At 44.2% G+C, this 27252-nt stretch overlaps 1 protein-coding gene across 1 annotated transcript in view; it reads right to left on the reverse strand.

The window, feature by feature from the left end:
• The window catches only part of washc4 (WASH complex subunit 4), a 159910-nt gene that overhangs the window by 69798 nt on the left and 62860 nt on the right, over nt 1-27252 (reverse strand). The window contains exons 10-13 of the mRNA XM_078235144.1: nt 20732-20852; nt 20412-20535; nt 15341-15468; nt 15089-15249 (exon numbers count right to left, since the gene is read on the reverse strand). Coding sequence (XP_078091270.1) covers nt 15089-15249; nt 15341-15468; nt 20412-20535; nt 20732-20852 — 534 coding nt within the window. The remainder of the gene's footprint in view (nt 1-15088; nt 15250-15340; nt 15469-20411; nt 20536-20731; nt 20853-27252) is intronic.

Here is a 27252-nt window from a genome sequence, read left to right on the forward strand (position 1 = left end):
AAGATTATTTACTCAAAAAACCTAACAGTTTCAGTTTCGACACATTCTATTGATCTTCAACCGTAAAAGCTTTTTAGGACAAGAGTTTTAGATTTCTAAGTAATTTAAAGAAGTGCTTTTTGACATCACCCTGAATAGCCTAGCTCTAATCTGAAATAATGCCCCCCTCCCCCACAACCAGAGGTAAGAATAAGGGAAATGATAATCAGAGTGTGATGGGAGAGTGTACACAAAGTGAAGAGTGCACCAGGAAGTACACCGAGAGGTTACAAAAAAGGTAAAAAGACAGAACTAAAGGCTCTGTTTCTGAATGCAAGTAGCATTCATAACAGAACAGATGAATTGACAGCATCAATTAAAATGAATATGTATGATCCGATAGGTATTTCAGAGACATGACTGCAGGATGAAGACTGGAACCTGAGTATTCAAGGATACATGACAATTAGGAAGGACAGGAAGTTATGAAAAAGTGGAGTTATGAAAAAGTGGAGTGCTGAAAAGTTAATTCAGCAAGCCATTGGTAGAATAGAGAGATGAACTTGGGTTTTGGAGACTAAGATGTAGATTCATTTTGGACAGGGATGAGAAATTGTAAAATAAATCAGTTGTGGGAATGGTTTTTTTGGCCCCATAACAGTAGCCACACTGTAGGATAGGATATACAGAAAGAAATAATAGGGGAAAAATAAACAAATTACTGCAGATGCTGGAATCTGAAATAAAAACAAAAAATGCTGGAAAATCTCAGCACATCTGACAGCATCTGTGGAGAGGGAACAGAGCTAACATTTAAAAGGATGATTGAAATGGCTCTAACAAAGAGTCATCCAGACTTGAAACGTTGGCTCTGTTCTCTCTCCACAGATGCTGTCAGACTTGCTGAGAAATAATAATAATGGGTAATTTTAATCTATACACAAATTAGATTGGCAAAGGTAATCTGGAAGATGAATTCGTTGCGTGTTCTCAGAACAGTTTCTTACAGTAGCACATTTTAGCATCAACCAGAAAGCTGGCAATATTAAATCTGGTAATGTGCAATGAGACAGGATTAATTAATGAACCCATCGTGAAGGTGCCCAGGTAGCAGTGATCATAATATAATTGAATTTCACATTTAGTTTGAGGGAGAAAAGAGTGAGTCTAAGACCAGTGTTTTAAACTTAAATAAAAGGAATTTTGAGGGCAAGATGATAGAGCTGACCAAAATGATCTGGGAAAATGAGTTAAGGGATTGATCAACAGAGATGCAGTGGCAGACATTTAAAGAGATATTTCAGAATATTCAGGAAAGACATATTCCAGCAAGAAAGAAAGAATCAAAAGAAAGGACACACCATCCATGGCTAACCAAAGATAAAGAAAAAGTGCATAATTGTGCTTTTCTGAATGGAAGGCTGTGACTAGCAGTGTTCCACAGAGTTCAGTTCTGGGACCTTTGATTTGGAGGAAAATGTAGCTGGTCTGATTAGTAAGTTCACAGACAACACAAAAATCGGTGGAGTTGCAGATAGCAAAGAGGATTGTCAGAGGATACAGCAAGATATAGACCTGTTGGAGATTTGGGCAGGGATATGGCAGATGGAGTTTAATCTGGACAGTTGTGAGCTAATGCATTTTGGAAGGTCCAATGCATGTATGATTTATACAGTAAATGGTAGAACACTTAGGAGTATTGACAGGGAGAGAGGTCTGGACGTACACGTCCACCGATCACTGAAAGTGGCAACACAGGTGAATAAGATAGTCAAGGCGGCATGCGCATGCTTTCCTTCATCGGTCAGGGCACCGAGTATAAAAATTGGCAGGTCATGCTGCAGCTGTACAGAACCTTAGGTAGGCCTCATTTAGAATAGTGTTCAATTCTGGTCACCACACTACCAGAATGAAAGGGTGCAGAAGAGGTTTACCAGGTTGTTGCCTGGTCTGGAGGGTATTAACTATGAGGAGAGGTTGGATAAACTCGGTTTGTTTTCACTGGAACGATGGAGGTTGAGGGGTGACCTGATAGAGATCCACAAGATTATGAGTGGCATGGACAGAGTGGATTGTCAGATGCTTTTCCCTCGGGTAGAAAAGTCAAGAAAAGAGTGAGTCTAAGACCAGTGTTTTAAACTTAAATAAAAGGAATTTTGAGGGCAAGATGATAGAGCTGACCAAAATGATCTGGGAAAATGAGTTAAGGGATTGATCAACAGAGATGCAGTGGCAGACATTTAAAGAGATATTTCAGAATATTCAGGAAAGACATATTCCAGCAAGAAAGAAAGAATCAAAAGAAAGGACACACCATCCATGGCTAACCAAAGATAAAGAAAAAGTGCATAATTGTGCTTTTCTGAATGGAAGGCTGTGACTAGCAGTGTTCCACAGAGTTCAGTTCTGGGACCTTTGATTTGGAGGAAAATGTAGCTGGTCTGATTAGTAAGTTCACAGACAACACAAAAATCGGTGGAGTTGCAGATAGCAAAGAGGATTGTCAGAGGATACAGCAAGATATAGACCTGTTGGAGATTTGGGCAGGGATATGGCAGATGGAGTTTAATCTGGACAGTTGTGAGCTAATGCATTTTGGAAGGTCCAATGCATGTATGATTTATACAGTAAATGGTAGAACACTTAGGAGTATTGACAGGGAGAGAGGTCTGGACGTACACGTCCACCGATCACTGAAAGTGGCAACACAGGTGAATAAGATAGTCAAGGCGGCATGCGCATGCTTTCCTTCATCGGTCAGGGCACCGAGTATAAAAATTGGCAGGTCATGCTGCAGCTGTACAGAACCTTAGGTAGGCCTCATTTAGAATAGTGTTCAATTCTGGTCACCACACTACCAGAATGAAAGGGTGCAGAAGAGGTTTACCAGGTTGTTGCCTGGTCTGGAGGGTATTAACTATGAGGAGAGGTTGGATAAACTCGGTTTGTTTTCACTGGAACGATGGAGGTTGAGGGGTGACCTGATAGAGATCCACAAGATTATGAGTGGCATGGACAGAGTGGATAGTCAGATGCTTTTCCCTCGGGTAGAAAAGTCAAGTACTAGGGGACATAAGTTTAAGGTGCGTGGGGAAACTTTTAGAGGAGATGTGCGAGGCAAGTTTTTTTTTTTACACAGAGGGTGGTGAATATCTGGAACGCGCTGCCCGGGGAGGTGGTGGCAGCAGGTACAATAGCAGCATTTAAGGGGCAACTGGACAAATACACAAATAGGATGGGAATGGAAGGATACGGACTCCATAAGTGAATACGGTTTTAGTTTAGACAGATAGCACGATCGGCGCAGGCTTGGAAGGCCGAAGGGCCTGTTCCTGTGCTGTTCATTGTATAATTCCACAAAGATGAGTGGCAGGTCAGAGGATTGGACAGAACATAAACAGAAAGGAATGGCTAAAAAAATTAATAAGGAAAGAGAAATTAAAGCACAAGAGAAAGCTAACTAGGAATATAAGAACAGGGTTTCTACAGGTACCTAAAAAAGCAAAGAGTCAAGTGAGCATTGGTCCTCCAGAGAATGAAGCTAGGGAACCAATAATGGAAAATAAGGAAATGGGGTTGAAATGAACATATATTTTGCATCCGTCTCCACTGAAAAGGACACAAACAACATCCCACATATACACGGAGAGTGGGAGCAAGGAAATTACAGCAATCAGGGACAGCGCATCAAGAAAATGACTAGAACCAAAATCAGACAAAACCCAGATCCTGATTACCTCATCCTAGGGTTTTAAAAATAAGTAGCTGCTGAGATAATAGAAACATTGGGTTTAATTTGCCAAAATTCCCTAGATCCTGGAATAGTCCCATCAGATTGGAAAATATACAATGTGATTCCTATGTTCAAGAAAGGAAGGAAGCAGAAAGCAGGAAACTACAGGCCAGTTATAGTTTCACACCTATTATCAGGAAATTGCTGGATTAACATACAAACAATGAGCAGTAGGCCATTCAGCCCCTCGATCTATTTAATAAGATCATGGCCAATATAACCTCAAGTTTGCATCACATAAACCCCGATAATCTATCATCCTCTTACTTACCAAGAACCTATCCACCTCTGCCTTAAACATATTCAAAGTCGCTGCTTCCACCATCATTTCAGGAAGTTCCAAAGGCTCACGGCCCTCAGAGAAACAATTTCAACTCATCTCAATTTTAACCAGTTATTAACCAGTGACCCCTAGTACCATATACTCCCACAAGAGGAAATATCTTCTCCACATTCACCCTTCAGGACCACTCAGGATCTTATATGTTTCAACCAATTATTCTTCTAAACAGCAGCAGATACAAGCCTCGTCTCTCCAACCTTTACTAAGACAACCTGCCCATTCCAGGTCATGGTCTGGTAAACCTTCTCTAAACTGCTTCCAAGGCATTTACATCCTTCCTTAAATAAATAGACCAATAGTGTACACAGTACTCCAGATGTGGTCTCACTATTGCTCTGTATAACCGAAACATAGGCTCCTATTTTTGTATTCAATTCCTCTCGCGATAAACGATAATGTTTCCTAAATACTTGCTGTATCTGTATACTAGCCCTTTGCGATTCACCCAGATCCCTCTGCATCTGAGTTTTGCAATCTCTCACCATTTAGATAATATGCTTCTCTTTTATTCTTTCTGCCAAAATGGACAATTTCACATTTTCTCACATTATACTGCATTTGCTAGATCTTTGCCCACTAACAACCTATCTATATCTTGTTGCAACTTCACACCCTGTTCACAACTTGTTTCCCGACCATTGTGTCATCAGCAAATTTGGTAACCACCCTATTCATCCCTTCACCCAAGCCACTTATTGTTTCCTCCTGTGGGAGTTTCCTCCCACTGTCCAAAGATATGCTGGTAAGGTGGATCGGCCATGCTCAATTGCCCCTTAGTGTCAGGGAGATTAGCTGGGTAAATACGTGGAGTTACAGGGATAGGGCCCGGGTGGGATTGTTGTTGGTGCAGGCCTGATGGACCAAATGGTCTCTCTCTGCACCGTAGGGATCCTATGATTCTATGAAATTGCAAACAGTTGAGGTCCCAACAGTGATCCTCGTAGCACACCATTTATTACATCTTGCCAACCTCAAGACGACTAATTTATACCTCCTCTCTGCTTCCTGTTAGCCAGCCAATCTTTTATCCATGCCAATGTTACCCCTAAACCATAGAAATGACAACAGCACATGCTGACCCAAATACACCCAGGTGCCCTTTTTTAATCCCTGTCTTCCTGCACATGGTCCATAGCGCTGCAATTTACAGCACTTAAGATGCAGATCCAGGTGCATTTTCAACAAGTTTAGGGTCTCTGCCTCCACCACCAACTCAGGCAGCAAATTCCCGACACCCACCAGCCTCTGCATAAAAAAGATTTTCCTCATTCCCCTCTAATCCTTCTACCACTTAGCTTGAAACTATGACTCTTGGTTTTTGAACTCAGGTTCCTACTCTATCTCTACCCATCACAAATTTGTATACCTCAATCACGCCACCCCCTCACCACGATTTGGTTTTTATTTTCCGCAATAAGCTTTGATGTGGCACTTTAGCAAATGCCTTCTGGAAATCTAAGTATAGTACATCCGCCAGTTCATCCCCTTCATCCACAGACATGTTACTTCCTACATGAACTCAAATAAATAAGTTATACATGATTTCCTTTGCACAAAACCATGTCAACTCTGCCTGATTACCTTTAATTTATCAAAGACTTCTTTAATAATAGGTTCTAACACTTCTTCTGACAGATGTTTAGCCAACCGGCCTGCAGTTTCCCACTCTTATTCTCTTTGGAGAGGAAGATCTACGGCATCTCCTTCAGAGCCTTCAACACATCATCGATGAAGATGAGCATCTCGTCAAGGCCATCTCCACACCCCCACTACTTGCCTTCAAACAACCGCACAACCTCAAGCAGACCATTGCCCGCTTCAGGAGAACAGTGACCACGACACCACACAACCCTGCCACAGCAACCTCTGCAAGATGTGCCGGATCATCGACACGGATGCCATGATCTCACATGAGACCACCATCCACTAAGTACACGGTACATACTCTTGCAACCTCGGCCAACGTTGTCTACCTGATACGCTGCAAGAAAGGATGTCCCGAGGCATGGTACATCGGCGAGACCATGCAGACGCTACGACAATGGATGAATGGACACTGCTCAACAATCATCAGTCTGGAGAGCTCTCTTCCTGTCGTGGAACACTTCAGCAGTCACGGGCATTCAGCCTCTGATCTTCGGGTAAGCGTTCTCCAAGGCGGCCTTCACGACACAGGACAATGCAGAATCGCTGAGCAGAAATTGATAGACAAGTTCCGCACGAGGACAGCCTCACCCGGGGTCTTGGGTTCATGTCACACTACCTGTAACCCCCATGACTTGCCTGGGCTTGCAAAATCTCACTAACTGTCCTGGCTGGAGACAATTCACACCTCTTTCTTAACCCTCTCTCCACTCACATTGTTTGTACCTGTAAAGACTTGATTACCTGTTAAGACTCGCATTCCAACCATTATCTTGCAATTGAGTCTGTGTCTATATATTCCCTGTTTGTGAACCCAACTCTCCACTCACCTAATGAAAGAGGGGCGCTCCGAAAGCTCGTGCTACCAAATAAACCTGTTGGACTTTAACCTGGTGTTGTGAGACTTCTTACTGTGCCCACCCCAGTCCAACGCCGGCACCTCCACACTTTGGCTGGGACAGAAAAGCAGTATATTATTTAACATAGTTTACTGCCAACAAAAGATAGCTGTGAAAGATGGCCGCCGATACCAGTCTGCACATACACACTTGTGCGTAGATGCACAGAAGCCAATGACATAATTTGCAGGAGACAGTGTGGTTGGATCTTATTCAGAATCTGAAGCTGTTCACCCAGTTGAAGGCCTATGACCGCCTCGCAGTTTCTTGGGGGGGGGGGGGACCACAATACAAATAGTATAAAGAGGCTGCTGCCCTTCAGTACCTGAGAAATTAGAGTGCTGCAGCACAGAGGGATCTATGTGCCCTCATACTTGAATCACAGAAAATTAGTATGCAGGTAGAGCATGTGATTAAGATGACAAATGGAACGCTATCATTTACTGGAAAGGGAATAGAATATAAAGGTAGGGATGTTTTGCTACATTTGTACAGGGCATTGCTGAAACCCCATCTGGATTACACTATACATAGAACCATAGAAAATTACAGCTCAGAAACAGGCCTTTTGGCCCATGTCTGTGCCGAACCATTTTTTGCCTAGTCCCACTGACCTGCACTTGGACCATATCCCTCCACACCCCTCTCATCCATGAACCCGTCCAAGTTTTTCTTAAATGTTAAAGGTGACCTCACATTTACCATTTTATCCGGCAGCTCATTCCACACTCCCACCACTCTCTGCGTGAAGAAGCCCCCCCTAATATTCCCTTTAAACTTTTCTCCTTTCACCCTTAACCCATGCCCTCTGGTTTATTTCTCCCCTAGCCTCAGTGGAAAAAGCCTGCTTGCATTCACTCTATCTATACCCATCATAATTTTATACACTTCTATCAAATCTCCCCTCATTCTTCTACGCTCCAGGGAATAAAGTACCAACCTATTCAATCTCTCTCTGTAACTCAGCTTCTCAAGTCCCGGCAACATCCTTGTGAACCTTCTCTGCATTCTTTCAACCGTATTTATATCCTTCCTGTAACTAGGTGACCCAAAACTGGGTTCGATTCCCAGCCTCGGGTCACTGTCTGTGTGGAGTTTGCACATTCTCCCCGCGTCTGCGTGGGTTTCCTCCGGGTGCTCCGGTTTCCTCCTACAGTCCAAAGATGTGCGGGTTAGGTTGATTGGCCATGCTAAAATTGCCCCTTAGTGTCCTGAGATGAGTAGGTTAGAGGGATTAGGGGGTAAAATATGTAGGGATATGGGGGGGGGGGGGCCTGGGTGGGATTGTGGTCGGTGCAGACTCGATGGGCCGAATGGCCTCTTTCTGCACTGTAGGATTCTATGATCTATGTACACAATACTCTAAATTCGGCCTCACCAATGCCTTATATAACCTTACCATAACACTCCAACTTCTATACTCGATACTCTGATTTATAAAGGCCAATGTACCAAAGGCACTCTTTACGACCCTATCCACCTGTGACGTCACTTTTAGGGAATTCTGTACCTGCATTCCCAGATCCCTCTGTTCAACTGCACTCTTCAGAGTCCTACCATTTACCCTGTACGTTCTACTTTAGTTTGTCCTTCCAATGTGCAATATCTCACACTTGTCTGCGTTAAATTCCATTTGCCATTTTTCAGCCCATTTTTCTAGTTGGTCCAAATCCCTCTGCAAGCTTTGAAAACCTTCCTCACTGTCCACTACACCTCCAATCTTTGTATCATCAGCAAATTTGCTGAGCCAATTTACCACATTATCATCCAGATCATTGATATAGATGACAAACAACAACGGACCCAACACCGATCCCTGCAGCACACCACTAGTCACAGGCCTCCACTCAGAGAAGCAATCCTCCACAACCACTGCCTGGCTTCTTCCATTGATGTGGAGATGCCAGCGTTGGACTGGGATAAACACAGTAAGAGTTTTAACAACACCAGGTTAAAGTCCAACAGGTTTATTTGGTAGCAAATGCCATTAGCTTTCGGAGCGCTGCTCCTTCGTCAGATGGAGTGGAAATCTGCTCTCAGACAGGGCATACAGAGACACAAAACCAAGTTACAGAATACTGATTAGAATGCGAATCTCTACAGCCAACCAGGTCTTAAAGATACAGACAATGTGAGTGGAGGGAGCATTAAGCACAGGTTAAAGAGATGTGTATTGTCTCCAGACAGGACAGCCAGTGAGATTCTGCAAGTCCAGGAGACATAGAACATAGAACATTACAGCGCAGAACAGGCCCTTCGGCCCACGATGTTGCACCGACCAGTTAAAAAAAAAACTGTGACCCTCCAACCTAAACCAATTTCTTTTCGTCCATGAACCTATCTACGGATCTCTTAAACGCCCCCAAACTAGGCGCATTTACTACTGATGCTGGCAGGGCATTCCAATCCCTCACCACCCTCTGGGTAAAGAACCTACCCCTGACATCGGTTCTATAACTACCCCCCCTCAATTTAAAGCCATGCCCCCTCGTGCTGGATTTCTCCATCAGAGGAAAAAGGCTATCACTATCCACCCTATCTAAACCTCTAATCATCTTATATGTTTCAATAAGATCCCCTCTTAGCCGCCGCCTTTCCAGCGAAAACAATCCCAAATCCCTCAGCCTCTCCTCATAGGATCTCCCCTCCATACCAGGCAACATCCTGGTAAACCTCCTCTGCACCCTCTCCAAAGCCTCCACATCCTTCCTGTAATGTGGGGACCAGAACTGCACACAGTACTCCAAGTGCGGCCGCACCAGAGTTGTGTACAGTTGCAACATAACGCTACGACTCCTAAATTCAATCCCCCTACCAATAAACGCCAAGACACCATATGCCTTCTTAACAACCTTATCTACTTGATTCCCAACTTTCAGACAAGTTGTGTGGGTTACTGATAGTGTGACATAAACCCAAGATCCCGGTTTAGGCCGTCCTCATGTGTGCGGAACTTGGCTATCAGTTTCTGCTCAGCGACTCTGCGCTGTCGTGAAGGCCGCCTTGGAGAACGCTTACCCGAAGATCAGAGGCTGAATGCCCGTGACCGCTGAAGTGCTCCCCCACAGGATGAGAACAGTCTTGCCTGGTGATTGTCGAGCGGTGTTCATTCATCCGTTGTCGTAGCGTCTGCATGGTCCCCCCAATGTACCATGCCTCGGGACATCCTTTCCTGTAGCGTATCAGGTAGACAACGATGGCTGAGTTGCAAGAGTATGTACTGTGTACCTGGTAGATGGTGTTCTCATGTGAGATGATGGCATCCGTGTCGATGATCCGGCACATCTTGCAGAGGTTGCTGTGGCAGGGTTGTGTGGTGTCGAGGTCACTGTTCTCCTGAAGGCTGGGTAGTTTGCTGCGGACAATGGTCTGTTGAGGTTGCGTGGTTGTTTGAAGGCAAGAAGTGGGGATGGCCTTGGCGGGATGTTCGTCTTCATCAATGACATGTTGAAGGCTCCGGAGGAGATGCCGTAGCTTCTCCGTTCCGGGGAAGTACTGGACGACGAAGGGTACTCTGTCCACCATGTCCCGTGTTTGTCTTCTGAGGAGGTCGGTGCGGTTTTTCGCTGTGGCGCATTGGAACCGTCAATCGATGAGTCGAGTGCCATATCCTGTTCTTATGAGGGCATTTTTCAGCGTCTGGAGGTGTCTGTTGCGATCCTCCTCATCCGAGCAGATCCTGTGTATACGGAGGGCTTGTCCGTGGGGGATGGCTTCTTTAACGTGTTTAGGGTGGAAGCTGAACAAGTGGAGCATCATGAGGTTATCCGTGGGCTTGCGGTACAGTGAGGTGCTGAGGTGACCGTCCTTAATGGAGATGCGTGTGTCCAAGAATGCAACCGATTCCGGAGAGTAGTCCATGGTGAGTCTGATGGTGGGAAGGAACTTGTTGATGTCATCATATAGTTGTTTCAGTGATTGTTCACCATGAGTCCAAAGGAAGAAAATGTCATCGATGTATCGAGTGTATAGCATCGGTTGAAGGTCCTGTGCGGTGAAGAAGTCTTGATCGAACCTGTGCATGAAGATGTTGGCATATTGAGGTGCGCATTTGGTCCCCATGGCTGTTCCGTGTGTCTGGATGAAGAACTGGTCGTTGAAGGTGAAGACATTGTGGTCCAGGATGAAGCGGATGAGTTGTAAAATTGCATCTGGAAACTGGCAGTTGTCGACGCTGAGCACTGAGGCCGTTGCAGCAATGCCATCACCGTGGGGGATGCTGGTGTAGAGTGCCGAGACATCCATTGTGACGAGGAGTGCTCATGGTTCAACTGCTCCATGTGCGTTGAGTTTCTGTAGGAAGTCCGTCGTGTCGCGAGAAAAGCTGGGGGTTCTTTGTACAATGGGTTTTCAGGTTGCCCTCGACAGAGCCGGAGAGGTTCTCACACAGGGTCCCATTGCTCGATACGATGGGACGGCCGGGTGTGTTTGCCTTGTGTATCCTCGGGAGGCAGTAGAGATCTCCAACGCGGGGAGTACGTGGGATGAGAGCACAGAGGGTGCTCTGAAGGTCTGGATCAAAGGTCTTGATCAGAGTGTTGAGTTGACGGGTGTGTTCTTTGGTCGGATCTGTGGGTAACTGTCTGTAGTGTTTCTCGTTGTTCAGTTGTCTGTACACTTCTTTGCAGTAATCCATTCTGTTCAGTATGACGATGGCCCCTCCTTTGTCTGCTGATTTGATGACAATGTTGCGGTTGGTCTTGAGAGCGTGGATGGCGTTGCGTTGTGCTTGGCTGATGTTCAGGGCTGTCTTGTGAGTGCGGCTGATGAATTTGGTGTTGACGCACCTCCTGATGGCTTGGGCATACATGTCAAGTCGAGGGCAGCGGCCTTCCGGAGGAGTCCAATTCGACACTTTCCTCTTCGGTTGCACTGCGGGTCTCTCTGTCGGCTGTTCCGGTTCATTGGCTGTCCCATTGTGTTCGTTGTTGGCCTCTTGGGGTTTGTGGAACAACTCCTGCAGCCTCATTCGCCTGATGAATTCCTCTGTGTCTGCTGCAAGACTGATGGGGTACCTACTCTTGCAACTCGGCCAGTTTTGTCTACCTGATACGCTGCAGGAAAGGATGTCCCGAGGCATGGTACATTGGGAAAACCATGCAGACGCTACGACAATGGATAAATGAACACCGCTCGACAATCACCAGGTAAGACTGTTCTCATCCTGTGGGGGAGCACTTCAGCGGTCACGGGCATTCAACCTCTGATCTTCGGGTAAGCGTTCTCCAAGACGGCCTTCACGACACACGACAGCGCAGAGTCGCTGAGCAGAAACTGATAGCCAAGTTCCGCACACGAGGACGACCTAAACCGGGATGTTGGGTTAATGTCACACTATCAGTAACCCCCACAGCTTGCCTCCTGGACTTGCAGAATCTCACTGGCTGTCCTGTCTGGAGACAATACACATCTCTTTAACCTGTGCTTAATGCTCCCTCCCCTCACATTGTCTGTATCTTTAAGACCTGGTTGGCTGTAGAGATTCACATTCTAATCAGTATTCTGTAACTTGATTTTGTGTCTCTGTATGCCCTGTTTGAGAGCAGATTTCCACTCCATCTGACGAAGGAGCAGCGCTCCGAAAACTAATGGCATTTGCTACCAAATAAACCTGTTGGACTTTAACCTGGTGTTGTTAAAACTCTTACTGTAATATTTATTAATGATCTGGATGAGGGTATAGTTGGGTGGATTAGCAAATTTGCTGATGACACCAAAGTCGGTGGTGTGGTAGACAGTGAGGAAGGGTGTCGTAGTTTGCAGGAAGACTTAGACAGGTTGCAAAGTTGGGCCGAGAGGTGGCGGATGGAGTTTAATGCGGAGAAGTGTGAGGTAATTCACTTTGGTAGGAATAACAGATGTGTTGAGTATAGGGCTAACGGGAGGACTTTGAATAGTGTGGAGGAGCAGAGGGATCTAGGTGTATGTGTGCATAGATCCCTGAAAGTTGGGAATCAAGTAGATAAGGTTGTTAAGAAGGCATATGGTGTCTTGGCGTTTATTGGTAGGGGGATTGAATTTAGGAGTCGTAGCGTTATGTTGCAACTGTACACAACTCTGGTGCGGCCGCACTTGGAGTACTGTGTGCAGTTCTGGTCCCCACATTACAGGAAGGATGTGGAGGCTTTGGAGAGGGTGCAGAGGAGGTTTACCAGGATGTTGCCTGGTATGGAGGGGAGATCCTATGAGGAGAGGCTGAGGGATTTGGGATTGTTTTCGCTGGAAAGGCGGCGGCTAAGAGGGGATCTTATTGAAACATACAAGATGATTAGAGGTTTAGATAGGGTGGATAGTGATAGCCTTTTTCCTCTGATGGAGAAATCCAGCACGAGGGGGCATGGCTTTAAATTGAGGGGGGGTAGTTATAGAACCGATGTCAGGGGTAGGTTCTTTACCCAGAGGGTGGTGAGGGATTGGAATGCCCTGCCAGCATCAGTAGTAAATGCGCCTAGTTTGGGGGCGTTTAAGAGATCCGTAGATAGGTTCATGGACGAAAAGAAATTGGTTTAGGTTGGAGGGTCACAGTTTTTTTTTAAACTGGTCGGTGCAACATCGTGGGCCGAAGGGCCTGTTCTGCGCTGTAATGTTCTATGTTCTATGTTCTATGTTCTTCCATTGAGCCAGTATCTAATCCAATTTACTACCTCCCCATGTATACCCAGCGACTGAACCTTCCTAACTAACCTCCCATGAGGGACCTTGTCAAAGGCCTTGCTGAAATCCAGGTAGACAACATCCACCGCCTTCCCTTCATCCACTTTCCTGGTAACCTCCTCGAAAAACTCTAATAGATTGGTCAAACATGACCTACCACGCACAAAGCCATGTTGACTCTCCCTAATAAGTCCCTGTCTATCCAAATATTTGTAGATCCTATCCCTTATCACACCTTCCAATAACTTGCCCACCACCGACGTCAAACTTACTGGCCGATAATTTCCCGGATTTCTTTTGGAACCTTTTTTAAACAACGGAACAACATGAGCCACCCTCCAATCATCCGGCACCTCCCCTGTGAATACTGACATTTTAAATATGTCGGCCAGGGCCCCTGCAAGTTCAACACTAGCTTCCCTCAAGGTCCGTGGGAATACCCTGTCCAGTCCTGGGGATTTATCCACTCTGATTTGCCTCAAGACAGCAAGCACCTCCTCCCCTTTAATCTGTAAAGGTTCCATGACCTCCCTACCTGTTTGCCCTATTTCCGTAGACTCCATGCCTGCTTCCTCAGTAAATACGGATGCAAAAAAACCATTTAGTATCTCCCCCATCTCTTTTGGTTCCATACACAGTCTACCACTCTGGTCTTCAAGAGGACCAACTTTATCCCTCACTATCCTTTTGCTCCTAACATACCTATAGAAGCTCTTTGGATTTTCCTTCATTCTGTCTGCCAAAGCAACCTCATGTCTTCTTTTAGCCCTCCTGATTTCCCTCTTAAAGTAGCTTCTTGCACTTTTTATACGCCTCGAACATCTGATCTGTTCCTTGCTGCCTGTACATTTCATACAGTTTTGATCTTCTTTAAGAAAGGATACAAGTGCATTAGAAGCAGTTCAGAGAAGGTTCACTCAACTGAGACATGCGATGGCAGGGTAGGAGAGGCTGGGCTTGCACCCAGTGGAGTTCAGAAGATTGAGACATGATCTTATTCATAGGATCCGGAGGGGACTTGAGACAGTGGATGCTGAAAAGATGCTTCCCCTTGTGGAAGGGACTAGAACCGAGGGACTGAGGGAGATGAGGTCACAATCAGATCAGCCGTGATCTTTTTGAAGGGTGAAGAAGACTAGAGGGACTAAATGATCTACTCCTAATTCATATGTTTGTAACAAGACCTAAAAAATTTACAAGTTGTGCGAAGTGTAATGAGACAACTTTCGGCCTTGAAAAACAGGTCTGCAGATTAAAGTTCTCCTGGACAAGGAGCAGGTGAGTTCTGTAATTTGTTCTCAGAAGTGGTGAAAGTGCCTTGGCTGCATATTTTATTGAATTTGCTATGGGGTAATGAATAACCACCTTGGTGCTGAGAAACCGTTGATTAGAATGCACAAGATGACTAAAAACACATGCCTCACCTACATTTTTGCCCGATATGAAATGGGTGGGGTGGGGAGGGATAAAAACACGTTATCTGGAAACTACAAGTCATAATCAATCCTATATACCAAAGAAATTTGCTCCACAGGCGACCCCTTGTCACTGCCTTCCCAGATAGAAGAAATAGCTAATCCCTATTTACTCCATCATATCCCTTGGCATTTATTTTAAAACCTATTATTAAATTGCTTGTCCTCTCAGTTCCAGTGGAAATGGTCTCCTTTCATAACCCTTGGCGTTATCCTGGTGAATCTATGCAGTACTTTCAACAATGTGATGTATCTGAAATATACATTATACAGTAGCAATAATGGACAAACAGAAACCTACTTGGACAGAGTTTGAGCCTTCTGTTGCAGGAAAGTTTCTCTCTGAATTTTAATAGATTGTAGATTCTTTTTTTCTGCAATCTTGGCAGCAGATGCCATTTTACATAGCAGGAACTGATCAGCAAACCAGATAATGTTGGCAGTGAGTGTGATGGCAGGTACCTACAATGAGCCAAATACATCAATCAATACCCAGAAAGTAATTGGATTGAAAAGGCCGAGTGAAACATTCCAAAAAGCAGACTGCACTCACCTTCCTGCAAACATCTAATAAGGATTTGTACAGCTTTTTATCTAATGTTCTGAAAATCTGGAAGTGCAACACAAAAAGTGCACAAACTCCGACATACTTATCTCGCTGGTCAATTTCTGATGGCTCGCCTGTGTAAATAGGAAGGACAATTAAAAACTTCAAGGAATTATATAATAGTTACAGAACTTTCAATTAAATACAAAATCAAACAGATGCTAAACATCATGCTTGAACTGAACAAATTTCTTCCAAAAAACAATACTTTGGAAGTTATGAAGCCATGAATAATATACCAGAAGTTCTGAGAGAAACAAGTTTTAATGACGAACTGGAGGAAATCAGTATTAGTAGAGAAATGGTTTTGGGGAAATTGAAATTGGGGATTGAAGGTGGATAAATCTCACGGCTGGATAATCTTCATCCCAGAGGACTTGGGGCGGCACAGTAGCACAGTGGTTAGCACTACTGCTTCACAGCTCCAGGCACCTGGGTTCGATTCCCGGCTTGGGTCACTGTCTGTGTGGAGTTTGCACATTCTCCTAGTTTCTGCGTGGGTTTCCTCCGGGTGCTCCAGTTTCCTCCCACAGTCCAAAGATGTGCAGGTTAGGTTGATTGGCCATGCTAAAAATTGCCCTTAGTGTCCTGAGATGTGTAGGTTGGAGGGATTAGTGGGTAAATATGTAGGGATATGGAGGTAGGGCCTGGGTGGGATTGTGGTCGGTGCAGACTCGATGGGCCGAATGGCCTCTTCCTGTACTGTAGGGTTTCTATGATTTCTATGATTAAGGAAGTGGCCCTAAAAATAGTTGATCCATTGGAGATCATTTTCCAGAATTCTTTGGACTCTGGACCGGTTCCTACATATTGGAGGCTAGGTAAAGTAAGCCCAAAACTGTAGAAAGAAAACAGGGAACTATAGACCATTGAGCCTAACGTCAGTACTGAGGAAGTTGCTAGAGTCCATTACCAAGGATTCCATAGCTCAGCATCTGGAAAGCAGTGGTATAATCAGACAAAGTCAACATGGATTTACACAGGTGAAATCATGCTTGACAAATCTATTGGAATTCTTTGAGGCTGTAACTAGAAGAATTGGCCCAGGAGAACTGGAGGATGTGATTTATTTAGACTTTCAGAAGGTTTCTGACAAGGTCTCACATAGCAGACCTATGTAAAGTTAAAACACGTGGAATTGCGGGTAGTGTCTTGAGATGGATAGAAAGTTGGTTAGCAGATAGGAAGCAGAGTTGGCATAAATGGGTCTTTTCCAGATTGGCAGGCAATTATGAGGTACCACAGGGATTTGTGCTAGGACCCGTTCACATTATATATTAATGATTTGGAAGTGAGAACTAAATGTATTAACAAAGAACAAAGAATAAAGAACAGTACAGCACAGGAAACAGGCCCTTCGGCCCTCCAAGCCTGTGCCGCTCCTTGGTCCAACGAGACCAATCCTTTGTATCCCTCCATTCCCAGGCTGCTCATGTGACTATCCAGGTAAGTCTTAAACGATGTCAGCGTGCCTGCCTCCACCACCCTACTTGGCAGCGCATTCCAGGCCCCCACCACCCTCTGTGTAAAAAACGTCCCTCTGATGTCTGAGTTATACTTCGCCCCTCTCAGCTTGAGCCCGTGACCCCTCGTGATCGTCACCTCCGACCTGGGAAAAAGCTTCCCACTGTTCACCCTATCTATACCCTTCATAATCTTGTATACCTCTATTAGATCTCCCCTCATTCTCCGTCTTTCCAAGGAGAACAACCCCAGTTTACCCAATCTCTCCTCATAGCTAAGACCCTCCATACCAGGCAACATCCTGGTAAACCTTCTCCGCACTCTCTCCAACGCCTCCACGTCCTTCTGGTAGTGCGGCGACCAGAACTGGACGCAGTACTCCAAATGTGGCCTAACCAGCGTTCTACACAGCTGCATCATCAGACTCCAGCTTTTATACTCTATACCCCGTCCTATAAAGGCAAGCATACCATATGCCTTCTTCACCACCTTCTCCACCTGTGTTGCCACCTTCAAGGATTTGTGGACTTGCACACCTAGGTCCCTCTGTGTTTCTATACTCCTGATGACTCTGCCATTTATTGTATAACTCCTCCCTACATTATTTCTTCCAAAATGCATCACTTCGCATTTATCCGGATTAAATTCCATCTGCCACCTCTCCGCCCAATTTTCCAGCCTATCTATATCCTGCTGTATTGCCCGACAATGCTCTTCGCTATCCGCAATTCCAGCTTCAAATTTGCAGATGATGCAAAGTTAGGTGGGAGGGTGAGCTGTGAGGAGCATGCAGAGATGCTTCAGCATGATTTGGGCAGGCTGAGTGAGTGGGCTAATGCAGTCTAACTTGGATAAATATGAGATTATCCACTTCGGTAGCAATATTAAGACAGATTACTATTTAAATGGCTGTAAATTGAGAGAGGTGGATACTCAGCGAGATCTTGGTGTCCTCATGCATCAGTGGCTGAAAGTAAGCACAGGTACAGGAGAAAGGAGATCCAGTGGATGTAATTTATTTAGATTTTCAGAAGGCCTTTGACATGGTGCCACATAGGAGACTGTTAAATAAGTTAAGAGCCCATGGTGTTAATGATAAGATCCTGGTATGGATAGAGGATTGGCTGACTGGCAGAAGGCAGAGAGTGGGGATAAAGGGGTCTTTTTCAGGATGGCAGCTGGTGACTAGTGGTGTGCCTCAGGGGTCAGTGCTGGGATCACAACATTTCACAATATGCATTAATGATTTGGAAGAAGGAACTGAAGGCACTGTTGCTAAGTTTGCAGATGTTACAAAGATATGTAGAGGGACAGGTAGTATTGAGGACACGGGGGGGTTTGCAGAAGGACTTGGACAGGCTAGGAGAGTGGGTAAAGAAGTGGCAGATGGAATACAATGTGGAAGGTGGAATATTGAACTTAATGATCAGCTATGATCAAAATGAATGGTGGAGAAGGCTCAAAGGGCCAAATGGTAAAGTCTAAAGTGAGTGAGCAAAAATGTGGCAGGTGAAGTATAATGTGGGAAAATGTGAACTTTTTCACTTCAACAGGAATAGAAAAGCAGCATATTATCTAAATGGGGAGGGATCACATTTTGTGATACAAAGGGATCTGGGTGTCCTGGCACAAGAGTTACAAAACGTTAGTATGCAGGTACAGCAAGTGATTAGGAAGGTAAATAGAATGGTGGCATTTATTGCAAGGGAAATGGAATGTAAATGCAGGGAAGTTTTACTGCAGCTGTACAGGTCATTGGTGAGAATACATCTGGAATATTGAGAAGTTTTGGTCTCCTTATTTGAAAAGGTTTTTAACTAAATTATAAACCAGTGGGCCGGTAGGCTGATGAATGGCAGATGGGTTTAATTTGGATAAATGCGAGGTGATGCATTTTGGTCGATCGAACCAGGGCAGGACATATTCAGTTAATGGTAGGGTGTTGGGAGAGTTATAGAACAAAGAGATCTAGGGGTACAGGCTCATAGTTGCTTGAAAGTGGAGTCACAGGTGGATAGGGTGGTGAAGGCATTTGGCATGCTTGGTTTCATTGGCCAGAACATCGAATACAGGAGTTGGGATGTCCTGTTGAAGTTGTACAAGATTTGGTAAGGCCACACTTGGAATACTGTGTACAGTTCTGGTCACCCTATTATAGAAAGGACACTATTAAACTAGAAAGAGTGCAGAAATGATTTACTAGGATGCTACCAGGACTTGAAGTTATAAGGAGAGGCTGGATAGACTGGGACCTTTTTACCCTAGAGTGTAGGAGACCGAGGGGTGATCTTAATTTTATAAAAGGCTATACTAGACAGATTTTTAATCAGCAAGGGAGTCGAGGGTGAGAGGGGCAGACATCAAAGTGGAGTTGAGAGAACAGCCATGATCACACTAAATAAATCAAAGGGCCAAATGACCTACTCCCACACCTAAGTTTCCTGTTGCATATATAGAAAATGAAATAATGACTATGATACTGGAATACAGAATAAAACTGTGTCAATGATCAAAACTTTGAAGTGTGGCTTACATTGAGGATGACACCAATCAACTGTAACAAGATAGATGAGCAGAATTGGGGAACAAGCGACTGATGGGAGCGGGAGAAATGTGATGCATTTTGACAGAAGGAAGAGGGAAAGGCAACATAATGGCATAGTTCTAAATAGTGTGCAGAGTGGAGGAATGAGGTTCATGTGCACAGATCTTTGAAGACAGTAGGGTATTCAGAGAGTCGTTCGCAAAGTACATAGGATCTTGGGACCCATAGACTACAAACACAATTCTGAACCTTGCATAAAAGCTTCTAGTTAGGCCACAACTAGAGAAGTGCCTCCAATTCTGTTCACCACACATCAGGGAGAATGTAAGGGTGCTTGAGCCTGAGCAGAGGAGATTTATCAGAATGATTCCAGGAATTAGTGAATTTAGTTACAGGGTTAGGTTGGAAAAGCTACAGTTGTTCTCCTTGGAGTAATGGCAATTGAAGGGGAGATGTGATCGAGGTTTACATGTCTGTGACACGTTTATAGAAGGCAGACAAAAAAAAATTCCCATCAGCTGATGCTGTCAGAGTTAAAGGATGGAACTATGAGGTTTTGAGCAAAATATGGAGTTGTGAAGAACATTTTTTTTTAACACAGTGGGAATGATCAGGAACTTGGTGTTTATGAGGGTGGTGGAAGTAGAGACAATAAATGGTTAAGAAAATTGGATGCGTATTTATGGGAAATAAGTGTAGGGCTAAGGGGAAGACAAGACTGAATTTCTATAGAGAACTAGCATGGGTTCAATGGATTGATTGCCTCTTTCTTTGCCATAATGACGAACTGAAGATTTCACCAGATGGACTGAGTTTAGCCAGAAAAGGGTGGTTATGGTTAATGATGAAGGATATGGAGTTGGAAGGTGAGCTCAAGGTTAAAAACGACACTGTGGTTACAATGGTTTGGTTCAGCTTTAGTATGGCCAGGAAAAGGGATGGGATGGTGGCTCGGTTACACTTTCAGGAAAACCAGCCCTTATACTTTGAAGTACAACAAGTTCTTACCAAGCTTGGATTCTGCATTGGTGAAAATAGTGCGAATATTGTGGGCAAACTCTTCGGCAAACATGCTATTTTTTGAGACGGAGGTTGGTTCATTCCTTGTATCAAACTGCTGTTCAACACAGGCCTACAGAATGAACACATTCAATACAAAAATGATTATGAGAACATGTCATCTCACATGCATACAACAAGCTGTTTAAGAATATTAAGTTCGGGATTAAGACTGCATTTTGATTAAATGTAAACGGAAATTTATTTTTGTTAGTAATGTACTTCATTATTTTACTGTGCTGACCAGCTATAATCAAATAGACCCTGACCTGAAAAATCATGCCATCCAGCAACTGACCCTCCAACTTTAACAGCAATTTTTCAAACGGTTTTAGTTTTTCCTCAGCAATTCCAAATTTTGACGGATTGTGGTGGACTGATTTCAGTAACCTAAAAATCACCAAAAACGCAGATGTAAATGCTCACAAATATGAAACCCTGCAATTAACCTCCTTGCCCAACTGAGGTACACATTTAACAAAGTACAGTTCTGTCTAGAATGAGACTGATTTTCTTCACATAACTGTATCCAGAATTCTGAACAAATTTCAAGAATGCAAACTAGAGAACAATAGAGGAATCGATATCTTGAAGAACTTTTTTTTAAACTGGAAGGACACAATCATTTGAACACACTCCATTGGCTTTTTAAAAAAAAAGACTACAAGTTCACTTTGGTCTGCAAGCAAGCTGCTTTTTTTCAAAACATCACATGGTTTCAGTTCGATGACCAACAAGACACCTGGTGAGTAAACAATTATTGTTCTGTTGCCAGTCTGTTGAATCCTGCTAATTGACTGAAAGCACATGTGGGAAAGGTTCTTGCTGGATGTTTTAATTTGAACTCAATGCGAGCATGTGCCTGAATAACAAACTGAAGGAAGATTGTCTCTCTCTCCATCAGTATTGCTTGCGGTCCTGAATGGCTGTTCACCATCAGCCAGAAAATTCTCATCTCAGAATAACTCACCTGTGTCAGAAGCATGCAAAGCCGCAACAAGTGAGAGTTATCAAAGACAGTGTTACACCAAAGATCCATCCAAAAAGACTTCCAGATAATGTCTTGACCAGTGTTTTGTCCAATCGACAGCATAAGGCCGTTTCAAACTTTATCCTTTTTAAAGTGTTGCCTTACATTAACCACTACATTATTCACTAATGGGATGCGGGCAACGTTGGCTGAGCCAGCATTTATTGCCCATCCCAAATTGCCTTTGAACGGAGTGGTTTGCGAGGCCATTTTAGAGGCAGTTAAGAATCATTGTTGTGGGTCTGGAGTCACGTGCAGGTCAGACCAGGTAAGGACGGCAGATTTCCTTCCCCAAGGGCACAAGTGAACCAGATGGGTTTTTAGAACAATTGGCAATGGTTTCATCGTCATCATTAGATTTTTAAATCCAGATTTTAATTGAGTTCAAATTTCACCATCTGCTGTGGCAGGATTTGAAACCGAAGACCCAAGCATTACCCTGGGTCGCTGGATTACTAGTCCAGTGACAATACCACTACACATCACCTTCCTGCACTGGTCTTGTAATACGTTTGTGCATGTGCGTGCGCGCTGGGATTTTAAGAGGGTAAATTGTTACATTTGCAGATTACAAATTATACGTTAAAGAGTTTTGCAAATTGTTTTTAAAAAAGGTTTTGTTTTATAATAAATCAATTATTCTGAGTTTGTTGAAAGAAGCCTGGTTAAAACTCTTTTACTCTGGGTCTAGCAGGAGCGAAGGTAAACAGTCAGCCATTTTAGTGAGTGAGTGAAACATTTACACTATAGCTGTGACCTATGGAGTAATGGAAAATCTGCACACTCCTTCCACTCTGGTCATAACATTGATTGGGGACACTTGCACCATTTTGAAACGTGGTCAACAGGTGATTGGATGAACATTAATATTAAATCACAAAGGATAAAAGGACATAAAATTCATTTCATATGTCGATAGAAAAATTAGAAGGAACATCGCTGGGGAGCAGTTTCTAATGTAGGGGAATGGAAGAGGAACATATGAGAGAAATTGCTGACAGGAAAGACCAAGATCCATCTAGTTTGCTACCTTCTATCCTGGCAGCCTCAATAATCGAGTTGTTGACTAATCATATCAATCAATCTCAATCAGTCTACAACAGAGTGGCAATGGGCAGCACAGTGGTTAGCACTGCAGCTTCAGTGCCAGTGACTCGGGTTCGATTCTAGCCTTGGATGACTGCGTGGGGTTTGCACATTCTCCCCATGTCTCCGTGGGTTTCCTCCGGGTGCTCTGGTTTCCTCCCACAATCCAAAGATGTGCAGGTTAGGTGGATTCGCCAAGCTAAATTGTCCCTTAGTGTCCCAAGATGTGTAGGTTCGGTAATTAGTGGGGTCAATGCATGGGTTTACAGGAATGGGGGTGGGTGGGCCTGGATAAAATGATCTGTTGGGAGAGTCGGTGTGCAGATTCTCTAGCCCCATTACTCCAAGTTAATAGTGGAAATCTTTAATTCACTCACCAAAATGACCAGTTGTTTACCTTCACTACGACTAGATCTAGATCAAAAGAGACTTCACTCGGGCTTCTTTCAATAAACTCAGAATAATTGATTTACTAAGAAACAAAATTATTTAAAAAATATGTTGCAAAACTGGCTAACGTAAAGTTTACAATCTGGAAATGTAATGAACCCCCTTTTAAAATCCTAACACACGCATACAAAACAAAAGACAAGATAAATAAAGTCTCTGCAGAGGTTAGCGTAAGGGAACACTATAAAAAAAAGATAAGTTTGAAAAGGTCTTGACACTGTTGATCTGACAGAGCAGTGGATGTCTGGAAGTCTTTTCAGATGAAGCTTCAGTAAAATTCTTTGTTAACTCTCAAGGCATTAAACCCCAAGGCATTCTACAAGTATGTGAAGAGCAAGAGGATAAGATGTGAAGGAGTAGAACCTATCAAATGTGACGGTGGGACTTTTCATTGAAAAGTGCACAGGAAAAATATATACTACAAGTTTAAAAAGTTCAAACATGCCCTCACTTATTTTCATTCACTGTATGTAGGACCCATACTGCATTCTTTCTTCTTTATTTCCAATATTTCTAACATAAATCATGGCCGCCATTCTCCCACCCTGCTGCGCTAATTTTTAAACTAACCTTTTAGCGCAACGGGCCTGGAGATTCTTGTGTCAGCCGATTTGCGCAAACGCTCGTGACCCACTTGCATCTCCCAGCGCCGGATTTCCGGCAGCATCTGCTCCGCTCCGGAAATCGGCGGGGAGGCGCAAGGACCATTTACACAGTTATTTTAACATAATTTAAATACAATTAGCGGGCCAGGGACTGAAGTCTCCGGGCCCGCTAGCATCTCCCGCCCCGCCGCCACAGTATTTCACTCCAGCGGGGTTTAGAATAGTTCCCCACTTTTGGGGAGTTAGTGGCCCAACACCGCTGGAATGAAGATTGGGGGGGGGGGGGGGGGCAATCATGGGCCCCAGAGGGTTGGGCAACATGGAGATGTCACCTGGGCATGGGCCCCCTGGCACTGCCCAAGGGGCAAAGTGTCAATGCCCAAGGGCACCTTGGTACTGCCCATCAGGCACGGGCAGTTCCCAGAGGGCAGGGCATATGGGGGGGTTGGTGTGTTCTGCTATCACTCTGCAGGCATGATCGGTGGGGGAAGAAGGGAGGCCAGCGATCAGGGCGGGCAGTCAGCCTGCTGAGGGGGTTACTGTCGGGGGGACTGGAAATTGCAGCGGGGGGGGGGGGGGGGGGGTCAGGCGGCCGACAATCAGGCCATTCGGGGTGGGGAGGGTGCCATTGGTGATTTAGCTGGCCAGCAATCGGGAGGCCGTCAGTGTTGGACCACTGCACATGCACCAATCTTGGCGTTGACAGATCAGCGCATATGCTGTAGCCTGCTCAGCATGCTGATATCCCCCTCTCCAGCGGGGATAGGCCCCATCTCCTAAATTTAATGATATTCACACTGGTGGCCTCTGCAGTGCACGGATTGTGGGAGATTCTTCTCCGAACTCCCACTGAAAGAACCAGCGTGAATTACTCCAGTTTTCATGCGAATTCAACACTTAGAAATTTTTTGGAGAATTCTGCCCCATATCCCTGATAACATATCAACAATTATATTAACCTTTCCAGCAAAATGAACAACTGTTAAGTGATAAGGCTGTATTAGAACATTCCATCAGAACAGTCCAACATTCTGAGTCTTAAACTTTTCTATACGGGCCAAGGGATTATTTCAGCGTATATAAAATGGGATCTGTTTTTTTTTTACAGCCATTTCTAAAATGTTTAAGAACCAGTAACACTCTGAGTTTCCTTTTCTTCTGTCAAATACTTTTTTTTGATGCCGATTTAATTTTTTTTTCAGAATCAGACCCACTGGCTTCTCCATGCCCGATTCACCTTATAAGGCTGCACACACCCCCAAGTCACTCGCATCGAATGCAACCTTGAAGAATTCAATGAAGTTAGAGGCAGCCAACACTGGTTCATTAGGGTACAATTGCCTTCAACTTCTTGCGAGCTGTCTGGCACGCTCTTGACCACATTACCATTGCCTTATTTTGCAGTAAATATGTTGGTGGAGCAGCTATTGTGAAGTTTGGCACAAAGGGCAGAAAATTCCACCAAATCCGGGACTTTCACTGTTCTTGGCAACACCTGTCCTTGCCCTGCGATATGCCTGAGGTAACTTGCACTTTGCGACCTCGCTCTAATTGTTTAAAGAGGGCTTCCGATTGTTTTAAATTATCTTTCCCAGTGCTGTAAATCAATACATTGTCCAGGTAAACCACACAGTTAGGAAGATTGGTTATAACTTAATTCATTAGTTTTGAGAAAATGGCTAAAGTTGTACATCCTTGTTTATCCTGACAAATTCCTTTAAATTCTGTAAGTAACCTCATTTGATCTTCTCATTGTTCTATCTCTAAGTATGAGAATGTTGTGTAACTGTCCTAATATTTCAATGTTAGCTAACTGGGGGGAGGGGATCAAAGCGACGTGACTGAGAGTGAGGAAGGTAGCTCGCAAACAGAGAAGGGTTATAGGCAGTGCAAGAGGGCAGGTGGACTGGGAACAGAGAAGGGGAGAGGTCAGACCATAGGATTGAGAGGTGTCTACTCTAATGCCAGGAGTATAGTGAATAAACAACTAGCTAAAGGAGGAGAGGGCTTGGGAGATGTTAGTAGCGCTTCAACAAACCGGGTCCAGATAAAGGCTGGCATAAAGACACTTTGCCTGAATGCACGAAGCATTCGAAACAAAGTAAACGAGTTGATGGCACAAATCCATACAAATGAATATGATCTAGTGTCCATCACAGAAACGTGGTTGCAGGGTGACCGGGACTGGGAACTGAATATACAGGGTTATCAGGCATTTAGGAAGGATAGACAGGTAGAAAAAGGAGGTGGGGTAGCTTTGTTAATAAAGGATAATATCAGGACGGTAGTGAGAGACGACATAGGCTCTAAGGAGCAAAACGTGGAATCGTTGTGGGTGGAGATAAGGAATAGTAGGGGGAGAAAGACACTGGTAGGCGTGGTCTATAGGCCCCCAAATAATAGCTCAGAGGTGGGGAGGGCTATAAACAAGCAAATAATGGATGCGTGCAAAAGTGGAACGGCAATAATCATGGGGGATTTTAACCTACATATTGATTGGTCGACTCAAATTGGACGTGGAGGGCTTGAGGAAGAGTTCTTGGAATGTTGTCGGAATTGTTTCATTGAACAGTATGTTACAGAACCTCCGAGAGAGCGAGCTATCTTGGATCTGTGCAATGAGACAGGTAGGATTAAGGATCTTCTTGTGAAGGATCCTCTTGGGATGAGTGATCATAATATGGTGGAATTTCTGATACAGATGGAGGGTGAGAAAGTAGGGTCCCAAACCAGTGTCCTCTGCTTGAACAGAGGGGAGTACGATAGGATGAGGGTGGAATTGGCTAATGTAGACTGGGCGAGCAGACTGGTAGGTAGGACAGCTGAGGAACAGTGGAGGATTTTTAAGGAGATTTTTTTAAGTACTCAGCAAAAATATATTCCGGTGATAAAGAAGGAAATAAAGGAGAGTATTAAAATAAACTCAGATGCGTACAGAGTGGCCAAAAATAGTGGAGAATTAGTGGATTGGGAAAGCTTTAAAGAAAAACAAAGAACGACTAAGAAAGCGATTAAGAAAGGAAAGATAGATTATGAAACTAAATTAGCTCAAAATATAAAAAATGATAGTAAAAGTTTTTACAAGTATATAAAAAGGAATAGAGTGGCTAGAGTGAATGTTGGACCCTTGGAAGATGAGAGGGGGGATTTAATAGTGGAAAACGAGGAAATGGCTGAGACTTTAAATAAGTTCTTTGTGTCGGTCTTCATGGTGGAAGACACAAATAGTTTGCCGAATATTAGAGATCGAGAGTTGGTGGGAGGGGAGGTCCTTAATACAATTACTGTTACTAAGGAGGTGGTGCTTGGTAGACTAATAGGACTGAAGGTAGACAAGTCCCCGGGCCCGGATGGAATGCATCCCAGGGTACTGAAAGAAATGGCTGAGGTAATCGCAGATACGTTAGTAGTAATTTATCAAAATTCGCTGGACTCTGGGGTAGTGCCGGCTGACTGGAAAACAGCTACTGTTACGCCGCTGTTTAAAAAAGGAAGTAGACAAAAGGTGGGTAACTACAGGCCGGTTAGCTTAACGTCCGTAGTTGGGAAGATGCTGGAGTCCATATTAAAGAGGAAATAAGAGAGCACCTGAATAAGAATGGTTCGATCAAGCAGACGC

This window comes from Mustelus asterias, chromosome 19 (genome assembly GCF_964213995.1).
Source record: "Mustelus asterias chromosome 19, sMusAst1.hap1.1, whole genome shotgun sequence".
Taxonomy (NCBI): Eukaryota; Metazoa; Chordata; class Chondrichthyes; order Carcharhiniformes; family Triakidae; genus Mustelus; species Mustelus asterias.